Source organism: Haliotis rufescens, unplaced genomic scaffold (genome assembly GCF_023055435.1).
Source record: "Haliotis rufescens isolate VD_foot unplaced genomic scaffold, xgHalRufe1.0.p SCAF_3, whole genome shotgun sequence".
Lineage (NCBI taxonomy): Eukaryota > Metazoa > Mollusca > Gastropoda > Lepetellida > Haliotidae > Haliotis > Haliotis rufescens.
In genome coordinates this window covers 13,927,638-13,941,614 of record NW_025964001.1, presented here as the reverse complement: position 1 = coordinate 13,941,614, position 13,977 = coordinate 13,927,638, and the positions used below count along the sequence as shown (strand labels likewise).

General features: G+C 41.7%; 1 protein-coding gene across 1 annotated transcript in view; it reads right to left on the bottom strand.

Annotated features, from left to right (window-relative positions):
- Positions 1-13,977, bottom strand: part of LOC124134840 (titin-like) — an 82,539-nt gene that overhangs the window by 10,751 nt on the left and 57,811 nt on the right. Inside the window, exon 20 of the mRNA XM_046499902.2 lies at positions 11,668-11,711. Within this exon, the coding sequence (XP_046355858.2) occupies positions 11,676-11,711 (36 nt within the window). The 3' untranslated portion in view covers positions 11,668-11,675. The remainder of the gene's footprint in view (positions 1-11,667; positions 11,712-13,977) is intronic.

The window sequence follows — 13,977 nt, the reverse complement described above, 5'->3', positions numbered from 1 at the left end:
ATATATGTGAGTCAGCATCCATATTGACAATTGAGATGGGTAAGTTTTCCATAACAGTTATGACAAGTTTTCCATAACAGTTATGACATAAACCAGTCTTGGCCAAAGGTTTCCTTACCAGTAACATGTCAGCCTTAGATACTCCCCACCCACAAGACTTGCACAATACACCTTCCTCTCCCTCCCTGTGATCAGGCTCCTGTCTACATATGCTGCTGTTTACATGTGGATGCATGTGGGGGGTCCCATCTCCTCCTGTGTAATAGGGTGGCGGGGCACAACAGGTGGGACGCTACTCACTCAGCAATTAAGACAGGTAGGCACTTCCAGGCTCACAAGGATGAAATCATTTGCAGAAGCAATCATGTTAATGGTAATATTACAACGGAGAGAAAATTTGTCAATGATTGGTTGCGGGAACTTATCAAAGCTGATGATCAAATTCAACACAAACAAGTCTTTAATTCTAAAAAAAACCACATTCATTTTATCATTATGTGAAGTTATTGAACAATATATGAAGTCAGATTTAAACTGCTTGGTAGGGACTTTCCACACCTTTTGAGTACTAAGGGGTTGGGCTTTGCAAGGGTGGTTATTTTGATAGGGGTTACTATAGAGTTTGAACATGTGTGGGGGTGGGGGTGGGTGTGGGGGTGGGGGTGGGGGTGGGGGTGGGTGTGGGTGTGGGTGTGGGGGTGGGGGTGGGGGTGGGGGTGGGGGTTGGGTATGTCAAGGAGGCTACCTAATCATTGAAGACAATAATGATTCCCTATTTGATTACAGCTAAGTTCTTACTGAACATTATCAATATCATAAATTAGAGATTGTATGAGGATGGGGAATGAGGGTGGGGGGTTGAGGGTGGAGGGTTGAGGGGTGTGGTGGTGGGCAGGTGGGCAGGGTGGATGGGGGAACTGGGGATGGGATCAGAATGGGAGATAAAGGGTATCTGCATCTCAAAACATTCACAAAACATTATGGTTAGACAACACATTTGTCATACAGCTCAACCAAATCCAAATGGAAAGACTTGAAAAGAGTTTGGTAACAAAGCTTGCATGAGTGACAAGGACGTGCTATGTCCATCCAAATGGCTATTCCTGCTCATACAGAGAGGGGCTGTGGTTGAAGTGATGATGAATGTAGCGAGAATGTGAACCTACACCAAGCTGGCTGATAACAGTTAGAGCAAAATGTTCTTCCTGTTTCATTATCTAGGGGAGACAAACATAAACCATTTGGAACTGAAAGAAACAGATAAACCTATATCTCCTTGCACATGGTTCATAATATGTCTCCCTGACACGTTTCTTTGTTAACTACAATACGGGAAATACAACTGGTGTCAGTAAATAAGTTTAACGTCTACAATGAGTTGAATTAAGATAAAAAGTATCCTGCATGCAATGTGTTTTGATAAAAAGCAGCATTTTTAAGGAACATGTACTCATACTGCTGTTTTTATTCTAACATATTTTGTAACACACCTAAGTTAAGTAGATATCAAACCAGCAAGCTCCATCCATGCGAAATGTCTTGATAGCATGCATGCTTGAAGGGGGTGCTCACAAACGGAGAACTCTCCCTGATGCTCTCTGGAAACATATACTCAAAGGCAAAAGTAACTGTCTTATTCCTGATGACCTATTGAGACTCTTTAGTTTAACTCAAAACTACTAGGCATGAGAACAGCAAAACTTGATATTGGAGGGTATACAGGTTATAGGAAGAGGTCACAGAGTGGTGGGGGTCAAGATAGGGATCTAAGTGGGACCAGAGCTGTAGGTGGAGGTCACAGAGGGGTTGGGGTCAAGATAGGGATCTAGGTGGGACCAGTACTGTAGGTAGAGGTTACAGAGTGGTTGCGGGTCAAGATAGCGATCTAGATGGGACCAGTACTGCAGGTAGAGGTCTCAGAGTGGTTGGGGACAAGATAGGGATTTAGGTGGGACCAGCATTGTAGGGAGAGGTCACAGAGGGGTGGGGGTCAAGATAAGGATCTAGCCGGGACCAGTACTGTAGGTAGAGGTCACAGAGGGGTGCGGGTCAAGATAGGGATCTAAGTGGGACCAGCACTGTAGGCAGGGTCACAGAGTGGTGCGGGTCAAGATAGGGATCTAAGTGGGACCAGCACTGTAGGCAGGGTCACAGAGTGGTGCGGGTCAAGATAGGGATCTTAGTGCGACCAGTACTGTAGGTAGAGGTCACAGAGGGGTGCGGGTCAAGATAGGGATCTAAGTGGGACCAGCACTGTAGGTGGAGGTCACAGAGGGGTGGGGGTCAAGATAGGGATCTAAGTGCGACCAGTACTGTAGGTAGAGGTTTCAGAGTGGTGGGGGATCAAGATAGGGATTTTGTTGGGACCAGCACAGTAGGTAGAGGTTACAGAGTGGTTGGGGGTCAAGATATGGATCTAGGTTGGACCAGGGCTGTAGGGGGAGGTTACAGAGTGGTGCGGGTCAAGAAAGGGATCTAGGTTTGACCAGCGCTGTAGGGAGAGGTCACAGAGTGGTGCGGGTCAAGATAGGGATCTAAGTGGGACCAGTACTGCAGGTAGAGATCACAGAGTGGTGGGGGTCAAGATAGGGATCTAGGTTGGACCAGTGCTGTAGGGAGAGGTCACAGAGTGGTGTGGGTCAAGATAGGGATCTAGATAATGGTGCGACTAATGGTTGGACTGGGTTGTTGAGTGAAATTACTACTAAGATTGATTAATGTTAGGATAATCTGATTTTGCAATTGAGATACAGAATGGAGGGAAAATATATACACTGATGGGGACACCCTGGTGTATGTCATCCCCACATACATAATAAATGCAGTTTTAAGTATACTTAAGGAGTGTACATGAGATTGCAATTTATCCCCAGGATAACTACATTATGTCACAAGATAACATATGTCATGGATGCAGTTCGTTAGCACAATATTTTATTGACTGAAGAGAGGTATTTCTCACAAATGGGGCAATTTTGATAACTGAGTCATTTGAAGAAGATGGGTAATAAGTCTCATGGGGATTAGTATTTGATGACTAAGGTTGATAAACTGCATGGTTTAACTACCACTTTTCATGGTTGATATATAAATGTTTGATGAAACATGTTCAAAAAGGACAACTGCCCTTTTAAGAGCAATGCTATTAAAACATTGTTATTTTCATTACTTGTAAGTAGCATAGAAAATAGCAGGTTGTCATAAACATGTTCTGAACTACACATAAATATATTTACTTGGATAGGTTAAATGAATATGTGAATTTGTGGCTCTAAATATGTTGGGCATAACATTGTGTCGGTCAGTCAGTCCAGTAGGTAATATGTTAAATTTATTTATTCATTTTTATTGGAGAAGGAAAGGTTCCATCTATATATCCTGAGTTTGCAGTGGTTGGAGACTTTAGAATTTTATTTCCATAGGCCATGGCCAAAAACAGCGTGACATTTGTTTTGTACAACACACACATACTTGATTTGTTTGTTTGTTTATTTTTTGTTTAACGCTGCACTCATAGAAGACATGTCGTGGTAAAAGAGAAGTTTGTAACATGCCAACTGGGATGTAAATCAGGTTTTACGTTAAGCAACTGGTGGGTTACTCTGTATTCTGCCCAAGAAGCCCCACCCATGGTGGCAGTGAAACAATACAAGATTAAATGTAGGCATACTTACAATCTAACAGAAAACAAGTTTGATTTATCAGAGTATATACCATATAACATTCTTGTACCATGTTACACACACCCATAATGGTACAAAGTGTGGAGGCCATTTCTGGTGCCCCCACTCCATGACATGGCTGCACTAGCGCTTCAGCAATACTAAACCCTACTCACTCACTGCCCTTATCACTACACCCTTACAACATATACACACATTCTTTACCATTTTCCAGTAAGAAAAGGACATTCCCTTCCTGTAACCGACACACACAATTTTACCACAAACCACAATTGCAGAATAGTTTGACAAAGCTAATCTCCAGTGATAACATTCAACAAGATTGCACAAGAAGGATTATCAAGATAGCCCGGCTCTATAAACAAATGCAGCCACGATGGAGGCTCCAGTATATGACGGCTGTCTCAGGTTGGGATGTTTTACTTTATAACCACCTCTACATGACAACTTTACATCTACAGTAATCGGCTAATAGGTCTCGTGGCTCCAGTCGGCATTTGGAGAGCTTGTCTACTTCATACAGTACACTCTAATGTCTTTCTTTAACTTATTATAAAAACAAAGATCATCTCTTTGTAAATAGTACATTATACAAATCCTGCCTCTTTGAAAACTTAGATAGGGCTGTTCCCTTAGCTATTACGATATTTTGAATAGATTACATGTCTGTAATGAAAATTTAGACATGGATGTCGGACAATTTATTTTTTAAGTGCATGATCAATAAATGTCAAATTCACCATCAAAAGGAAGATCAGATAAGACAGTTTAAATAATTGTCCTGTTTTCAAATAAAATTAATGTCCAAAATGGAGGCATGAACAGCTAATTTACCCTCAGAAAAATACACATACTTCAAGGAGTTCAACACAATGGCAAGGTCATTTTAAGGAATTTTGTTAATATTATGATTTTTTTCAAAAAGATAAGTTTTTAGAGATGTCAAGAATGGTTCCTAGTAGACAGAGGCTTCTTTCAGACGATGACATTAATCTTGCTGATTGTGGGGAGACAGAGCCCTGGGGTTCTGGCTTTTGGGGGTCATCTAATTAACTTCTTTAAGGACGAAACGTTCTTCACATACTGTCACATGGGCTGACAGATAAATCAGTTAACATTTATTTCTCTGTTAACTCCAATCGATTGATCAAAATCGTTTAAGACGTACACAATGACAATGACAAATTACACATCTTTTGGTCAGATCTGGATGAGTTTAATGAAGATGGAACTACAGCCTTTTGAAGGCATTAGCTCTGAGAACTAAAAATGGGAGAATTGGGCAGGGTTTCGCATGATGCAGTCATGCATACTTAATGCAGTTTTCATCCAAAATACTAACTGTATTTTCAATGAATCATAATTATACTCTCCATCATGTTTCAATCAAAAGAATGTTCATGAGGTCATAATTTGTTAGCAGTGTCTTGTGACTTAAAGTACAAATCATCGATGAGTGAGTGAGTATGGTTTTACGCCGCTTTTAGCAATATTCCAGCAACATCACCACAGGGGACGTACACCAGAAATGGGCTTCACACATTGTACCCATGTCAGGAATCAAACCCAGGTTTTTGCCTATTGAGAGAATGCTTTAACCACCAGGCTACCTGACCACCCTTGCTCATCATTGACTCATGACAAAAGCTCATGACTTTAAAAAAAAAATATTCCTTGAGTCATGATGACTACCAGTTTAAATAGACTAGGTAAAAACACATAGGTTTTCAGTACCCATGCTTGTTGAAAGGGTCACCTGGAAGGATGAGACAGTGTACATCATTGTCTTGCTCCAAGTCTATTATTGTACATGACATTACTATATAGCTGGAATATTGCTGATGATGCCTTTAAACAACATTCACTCACACTCACTAAAATGCACTTACATTCAAACAAGATAGCTTATATGAAACAACAGCAGTGTAAACAGTATTGTCAAGTTTCAAGCTGATGGTATTGTGAAGGGTGTTTCATATAAAACATAAGGCTCTGTAGCTCACCTTGCTTTTTAAACATTTTAACATTATTGTTAGAAATTGTAATTTTTTAAATACAAAAAAAACACCAAGGTCATAACATAACAAAATCAGAAAGAACTGTCTGGCAAGCATTATGCAAAGGATGATAAAATCTTTCTGCTGCGGAGACATTTTACACCACCAGGACGAAGCCTCCTACACCAGTGGGATCCAGGCACTCCAGCATCATCAGCAGAAGTGTTTGGACCTCGGATCGCATTATGTAGAAACACAATTAGCAATAAACTCCATTATCGCATCCTTCATAGCTAGGCTTCATCCCCCCTCATATGTAGACAATACAACATTTTTCTTTTGAATATTCACTAGTTTGGCTCCAACAGCAACAGGTAACTGTTCGGTATTATATCCTCAAGGCAAATATACATCACCTGAATTTATTGAATAGTTGGGAAAAACCTCAGTGTGGGCAGTTGGTTTTTTGGTTGATCAGAAATAATCCAGGTCATATTTTACCAATCAAAGGAAAGTGCACACAGCCATCTCATACATGCATCTTCTAGGCAAACATGCAACTGTGGAGACACGTGTACAAATGACAGATGAGGACCAAGTTAGCCACAGTTAACTCCATCTCCCTAGGTCTCTAAACCTGCTGTCAGAGGAACTCTTAATAATAGAATTGTTCAGACTGATGTATAGTTGGAGGCAGAAAGAATGCAAGTTTGCCTCACAGCCCTTTGGCTGATGAAGACATGACCCTGACACCCCATCAGTTCTCTCATGTTATCAAACCGCTGCTCAAGGACCTCTGCCCCATGTGAGAATGATTTGTCTCTGTGTGAAGACTCCCACATTAGGTGATGTTTATGAATGGGAGTGCACTCAACTGAGAGCTAATTAGTCTATCTTTGATGTATCAGGAGCAATACTTCTCCCGATATGCTCCCACCCCCTAGACACTGACTGATCACACCTGCTACAATGGAGGTCAGTGGCGGGCAGAAAGGGAGGTAACTATCTGGTACTGACACATGGAATTGTTCCTTCTGTTACTACAGCCAGTCAGTAGGAGTGGGGAGGAGGGGGTATGAAGGCGAGGGTAGGCAGGATGAGGAGGGTGTTGGGTGGTAGGGTAGGGAGGAGGGGAGGGCAGACAACTGAAGACAGTGACATGTAAGATTGAACATCCTATCATCACCTGCCCCACTGGCTCAGTGCATAAACAGATGGTTACAATACTAAACATGATATGTGAGGATGCAGGTTCATATTAAAAGGATGTTTATAAATCTTTGGTACTGTAACACTCTTCAGTTAAATTAGAAAGTTCAGGGCATTCTCTTGCAATACCCTGGGCAGGGACACTATAAACTGAGTTGTGGGCTTCCCACTATTTGAAGTAAACTTAACAATAGGATGATGTCACTATAGGCTTATAAATGTAGGCACAGGGACAGGGACAGGGACAGGATGCTGGATATAGGTAATAGGATAGGGACTGGGTCCTTGAGGTAGGGTATAGGGTAACGACATGTCATAGATGTATGAGACAGAGGTATGGACAGGTCCTAGATGTAGGGGAGGGGTAGGGACAGGTCCTAGATGTAGGGGACAGGTGGGGGTTGTCACAGGTCATAGATGTATGGGAAAGGGGAGGGGTTAGGGACAGGTCCTAGATGTAGGGGACAGGTAGGGGGTAGGGACAGGTCCTAAATGTAGGGGAAAGGGGAAGGGGTAGGGACAGGTCCTAGATGTAGGGGACAGGAGTAGGGGTTAGGGACAGGTCCTAAATGTAGGGGACAGGTAGGGGTTAGGAACAGGTCCTAATGTAGGGGACAGGTAGGGGGTAGGGACAGGTTCTAGATGTAGGGGAAAGGGGAAGGGGTTAGGGACAGGTCCTAAATGTAGGGGACAGGTAGGGGGTAGGGACAGGTCCTAGATGTAGGGGAAAGGGGTAGGGACAGGTCCTAGATGTAGGGGACAGGGGTAAAGGGTAGGGACAGGTCCTAAATGTTGGGGACAGGGGTAGGAGGTAGGGACAGGTCCTAAATGTAGGGGACAGGGGTAGGGTGTAGCGACATGTCATAGATGTAGGGTACAGGAGTAGGGGTTAGGGACAGGTCCTAAATGTAGGGGACAGGTAGGGGTTAGGAACAGGTCCTAAATGTAGGGGACAGGTAGGGGGTAGGGACAGGTTCTAGATGTAGGGGAAAGGGGAAGGGGTTAGGGACAGGTCCTAAATGTAGGGGACAGGTAGGGGGTAGGGGAAGGTCCTAAATGTAGGGGACAGGTAGGGGGTAGGGACAGGTCCTAGATGTAGGGGACAGGAGTGAGGGGTAGGGACAGGTCCTAAATGTAGGGGACAGGGGTAGGGACAGGTCCTAAATGAAGGGGAAAGGAGTAGGGACAGGTCCTAGATGGAGGGGAAAGGAGTAGGGACAGGTCCTAGATGTAGGGGACAGGGGTAGGGACAGGTCCTAGATGTAGGGGAAAGGAGTAGGGACAGGTCCTAAATGTAGGGGAAAGGGGTAGGGACAGGTCCTAGATGTAGGGGAAAGGAGTAGGGACAGGTCCTAGATGTAGGGGACAGGGATAGGGGGTAGAGACAGGTACTAGATGTAGGGGACAAAGGTATAGGGTAGGGACAGGTCCTAGATGTAGAGGACAAGGGTAGGGGGAGGGGGCAGGCCCTAGATATAGGGGGTAGGGACAGGTACTAGATGTAGGGAACAAGGGTAGGGGGTTGGGGCAGGCCCTAGATGTAGGGGACAGGGATAGGGGGTAGGGACAGGTACTAGATGTAGGGAACAAGGGTAGGGGGTTGGGGCAGGCCCTAGATGTAGGGGACAGGGATAGGGGGTAGGGACAGGTACTAGATGTAGGGGACAAGGGTAGGGGGTAGAAACATGGTGTTTGATAGAGCATATAGGGGCAGCGGCAGGATGATGGACATAGGTAATGGGATAGAAACAGGGTCCTAAATGTAGGGACAAAGGTAGGGGCTGGGGCAGGTTCATGATATAGCATATAGGGGTAGGGACAGACTGCATGATGTAGGTAATAGGATAGGGGTTAGGGATAAACAGGTTGCTGGAAGTAATCTGGGAGGGATCAAGTGTTCCAAGGCTCTTAGCTATTTAAGGAAATATTTCAATATTGAAAATCCCCCCAAATATATATATTCATACTTCTATGTATCATCTAACTAGAACTAACTAGAACTAGAATTCCCTGGAAATCAAAATCAGTCACACATGTCCACATATTCTTGGGACAGAACAAATTAGCAGATCAACAACAACTGCTCTGATTTAGATGCTACTGACACATGCAATTTATCCTCTGGTTTCTCAGGACTGACAGAAGTGAGTGGAGTCAAACTGAGGGTTCACTAGGTGCACACTTAATGTGTTCCTCCAAGCAGTCATGACATTCCCCATATACAAAGCCCTCTCCCTGCCAGAGTATTGTCCCCACTGACATCTTCCAATACAGATAAGTAATAATGTAAGTAAGTATGTCTACTTTGTGGACGTAGGATGTAGATCTGGGTTAAGTGCAGGTGATTAACACAGCAATGTTATCTCCTCAGTTTAACTGTACTCGATGTGCTAACAGCCATTTAAAGGATTTACTTGCTGGCCGAGGTTCAACATAGTTTATTTTACATATGACATCCACCATTTACCCAATCATCTTCTTATTCGGATTTAAACAAAAAACTATCTTGTATTTTTTATTTGGCGAAAACTGACACAATTCACAACATGGGTATTTGTATGAAGAAATGACCTGTCATATGATATGGGTGGAAATATTCAACTTTTTCATATTGGCCTTCAACATCCATGTACCAAGCCATCAGTTTGTCAAGCCATCAATCCACTATCACTATATCTACCCATCAATCTCCATATCTACACACGCATGAACCATCTATCAAATTTTTTATCCACCCAGCCATTCTTTCGTCAATCTATTAATCTGTATACCTTCCCATTACACGCCAAGCTATCAAATATGTAATCCATCCATCAATCTATTCATCTATATACCTTCCCATTACATGCCCAGCTATCAAATATGTAATCCATCCATCAATCTATTCATCTATATACCTTCCCATTACACGCCCAGCTATCAAATATGTAATCCATCCATCAATCTATTCATCTATATACCTCCCCATTACATGCCCAGCTATCAAATATGTAATCCATCTATCAATCTATTCATCTATATACCTTCCCATTACATGCCCAGCTATCAAATATGTAATCCATCCATCAATCTATTCATCTATTCAAAACATTATCCACCCATCTACACACCCATCAACTAAATCCTACACCCACCCATCTAAACACCCTTCAATCAAATCATTTATCCACCATCAATCAAATCATTTATCCACCCATCAATCAAAACATTTATCTACCCATCAATCAAATCATTAATCTACCCATCAATCAAATCATTAATCTACCCATCAATCAAAACATTTATCTACCCATCAATCAAATCATTAATCTACCCATCAATCAAATCATTAATCTACCCATCAATCAAAACAATAATCTACCCATCAATCAAATCATTAATCTACCCATCAATCAAATCATTTATCCACCAGCAATCAAATCATTAATCTACCCATCAATGAAATCATTAATCTACCCATCAATCAAATCATTTATCCACCCATCAATCAAAACATTTATCTACCCATCAATCAAATCATTAATCTACCCATCAATCAAAACATTTATCCACCATCAATCAAGTCATTTATCCACCCATCAATCAAATCATTTATCCACCCATCAATCAAATCATTAATCTACCCATCAATCAAATCATTAATCCATCCATCAATCAAATCATTTATCCACCCATCAATCAAAACATTTACCCACCCATCAATCAAATCATTAATCTACCCATCAATCAAATCATTTATCCACCCATCAATCAAAACAATAATCTACCCATCAATCAAATCCTTAATCTACCCATCAATCAAATCATTTATCCACCCATCAATCAAATCCTTAATCTACCCATCAATTAAATAATTTATCCACCCTTCAGTTAAGTCATTAACCCATCCATCTACACACCCATCAATTAAATCATAAATCCAACCTTCTACACACCCATCAATCCATTCATCAACATACCCATCAAACAAATTATTAATCCATCAATCCACTCACCAATCCAATAATCTATTAACTCTTCAATTCCTTATTATTCCATTCACTGATAAAGCCATGTATACATGATAGTTGTTTATCATTACACTCAGCAATATTCCAGCTATATGACGGCAGTCTGTAAATAATTGAGTCTGGGCCAGACAATCCAGTGATTGACATCATGAGCATTGATCTACGCAAGTGGGATACGATGACATGCATCAACCAAGTCTGCGAGCCTGACCACCCAATCTTGTTTGTCTCTTACAACAAGCACAGTCGACTAGTTGCCTCTTACAACAAGCATGGGTTGCTGAAGACCCATACTATAGTATTAGCTCACATATTACAGGTTTGTGTTTGTAGGCCTGTGAACGCAGTGAAAGTGTCAACAAAGCAACAACAGTTGTCTCCCCTGAATAACGATCTCCCCCGATCCATACCAAGTACATGACAAAAAGCAAATGGTATGAAATAAAGTTAAAGACACTAGGCTCTGTATCATACTTAATGTTTTCTTATATGGGGAATTCCTCAAATTAAAGACACAAATTACACAACCAAACCATCAGATGAATTACCCTTTCAACATGGCTGGAGTGCTGTGAGTAAATCAAAACGTGTGCACCATGTTTCTTATCATCCATTAATGTTAAATCTGTGGCACATCCGCTTTGATATTTTCATAACATTTTATCAATACAGGTTATGATAATATGTGAAGTAACCAGAATTTCCAAAAGACTTTGCAACATACTTCTAAACAAGCATTGCATATAAAATACTGAGTGAAGATCTTACCATGAATTTCAACCCAGCAATCCTTTTTGTGCTAGTCTGTCTTTCTGCAAACATAAAGTATGACATATTGTTAGGAGAAGGTTGTCGCTGGAACAGACACCAGAACATCATTCACTGATACAATCCATTAATACTACTGTCGATAGATGTGTTACAAAATCATTTCATCCACAAGGATTTGGAATGAGTACATGTGACCCCTTGTCCTAAAGCGCCTGAATTCACTCTGCAGAGTTTCTACCCTTAGGCGAGCCAGGATTCACTGATGATTTCAAATTTGCATAGATCAAGTGCACATCGATCCTTTGAGTGGGGTAATAATGGCTTCGCATGTTGAGCATATAGAAGTTTGTTGGTTTGTTGTTTTACGCCACACTCAGCAATATTCCAGCTCTATGACGGCAGTCTGTAAATAATCAAATCTGGACCTGACAATCCAGTGATTGACATCATGAACATTGATCCAAGCAATTGGCATTGATGACACGCATCAACCAAGTCAACAAGCCTGACCACCCGATCCCGTTAGTCGCCTTTTACGACAAGCATAGTCGCCATTTACGGCAAGCATGGGTTCCTGAAGACCTATTCTACCCCAGATCTTCACGGGTCAGCATACGCAAATATGGAGTTTAGAACTATATAAGAAATATAATTATTACTATTATTATGATTATTATTGGTTTGTCTTCACCATACCCATGCTCTAAGACCCATATCAGTTTGGGCTTTTCTCCAACATAAAGCTGACACACTTGAAACTACAGTACTAGATCTCTAAGTGTCCGAGTCCCACTTTGAGACACATGAGTCTTGATTCATACCAAATTTAGACTGATCCCTGCCCTTTGTTAGCCCAACTATTTACCGTTGAAGCGACTGATTGAAAGGGTGGGAGTCGCACACTGAACTACATCGCAACAGTGCATCATGGGAGGAAGCTCAAGGCAAACATAAGCATTGTCAGTTACATGTATGTAACTACCGTATAGGCACAAGGAAATTGCCCACATATAATTTTTCAAAATTAACGGTAATCAATCAGTAGGACTGCTCCAGTAGTTGCCCTTTATTAATGGGAAGCTACATTACATCGTCATGCCGTTACTAATGCAGTGAGACGTCCTACACAGCAACAAAATGAAACAAAGTAACTGTTGTAAATTGGGGGAAACCACCAAGATGTTTACAAGCACAGATATAGCAGGTGACCCACAAGCGTTCTCAGGAGCTGCTCACCCTCACCAAATTGCTTTGCTTTTGCCATGTTGCCGACACTTGTAAACGGCTTCAGCTTCGCCCCTGATGGTGCTGACAGATCAAGATCATAACCAGGGAGACGCTGGTATTAATCCAACATTCAATGGTCCTTAAGTCTGTCTCCCAGACCCAAGAGAATAAATTAAGAAAGGCATCCAGCTCATACAATGATTGGGCAAGTCCTCTGAAATTAAGCATTGTTCAGGGCTCCATTTGGATTTCATTTTTTTCATATTTTGCAGATATATGTTTTCAAATAGGATAACTACTTCTGGGACTGAATGTCAGTCTACATGATTAGGCAGGACATGGCTCTGCACAGGAAATAGCAGGCATTAAACCACTGGGTCACTTGTACTCTACAGGGGTAGGACTTGTTGTGGAAGAAAGTAAAATTCACTATGTGTGGATCATAGCATACAGTTTGACATGATTCATATCAAATACTTTGGAAAATTATAATCATGTTTTTTAATACAACTTGATGCTTTACATAGATTTGGGTCCTGTGCTTCATCATAAATAATTTTGTCACATCCATAAAAGCTGTGATTTCCATAATTCAGCTCATAATAGACCAATGATCTATACTCAGCTTAGAAATGCCCCAAACCGTCTATATGACCAAGGGAGACAACTCTGTAGGGAATATTACTTCCTACATCATAACAGATTTGACATCGACCTTCGAGAACTTTGAGAATAGCATTGTGTCTCACTTTGTTTCACACAAATCTCTACGGTAACAATTAATTCATAGTCACTTTATGTGGATTATGCAGATATTGATAGAAAAACCCCAGGTGAGACAAGCATGAGGTAATGGAGACCTATTCCGACCTTGAATCTCCAAGGGTTACAAGCAGTAGATACTGGGGTCCTAGCCATCCCTTGAATGTCAATGGGGAGTCACACATCTGGTACTGGAGACCTTATCTGCTCAAGAAATCCATAGGGACGAGTATGGCGTACTGGGGACCTATCTTGTCACAGAATCCCCACAGAGAGACCAGCATGGTGTAGTGGGGACCTACTCTGCCATAGAATCTG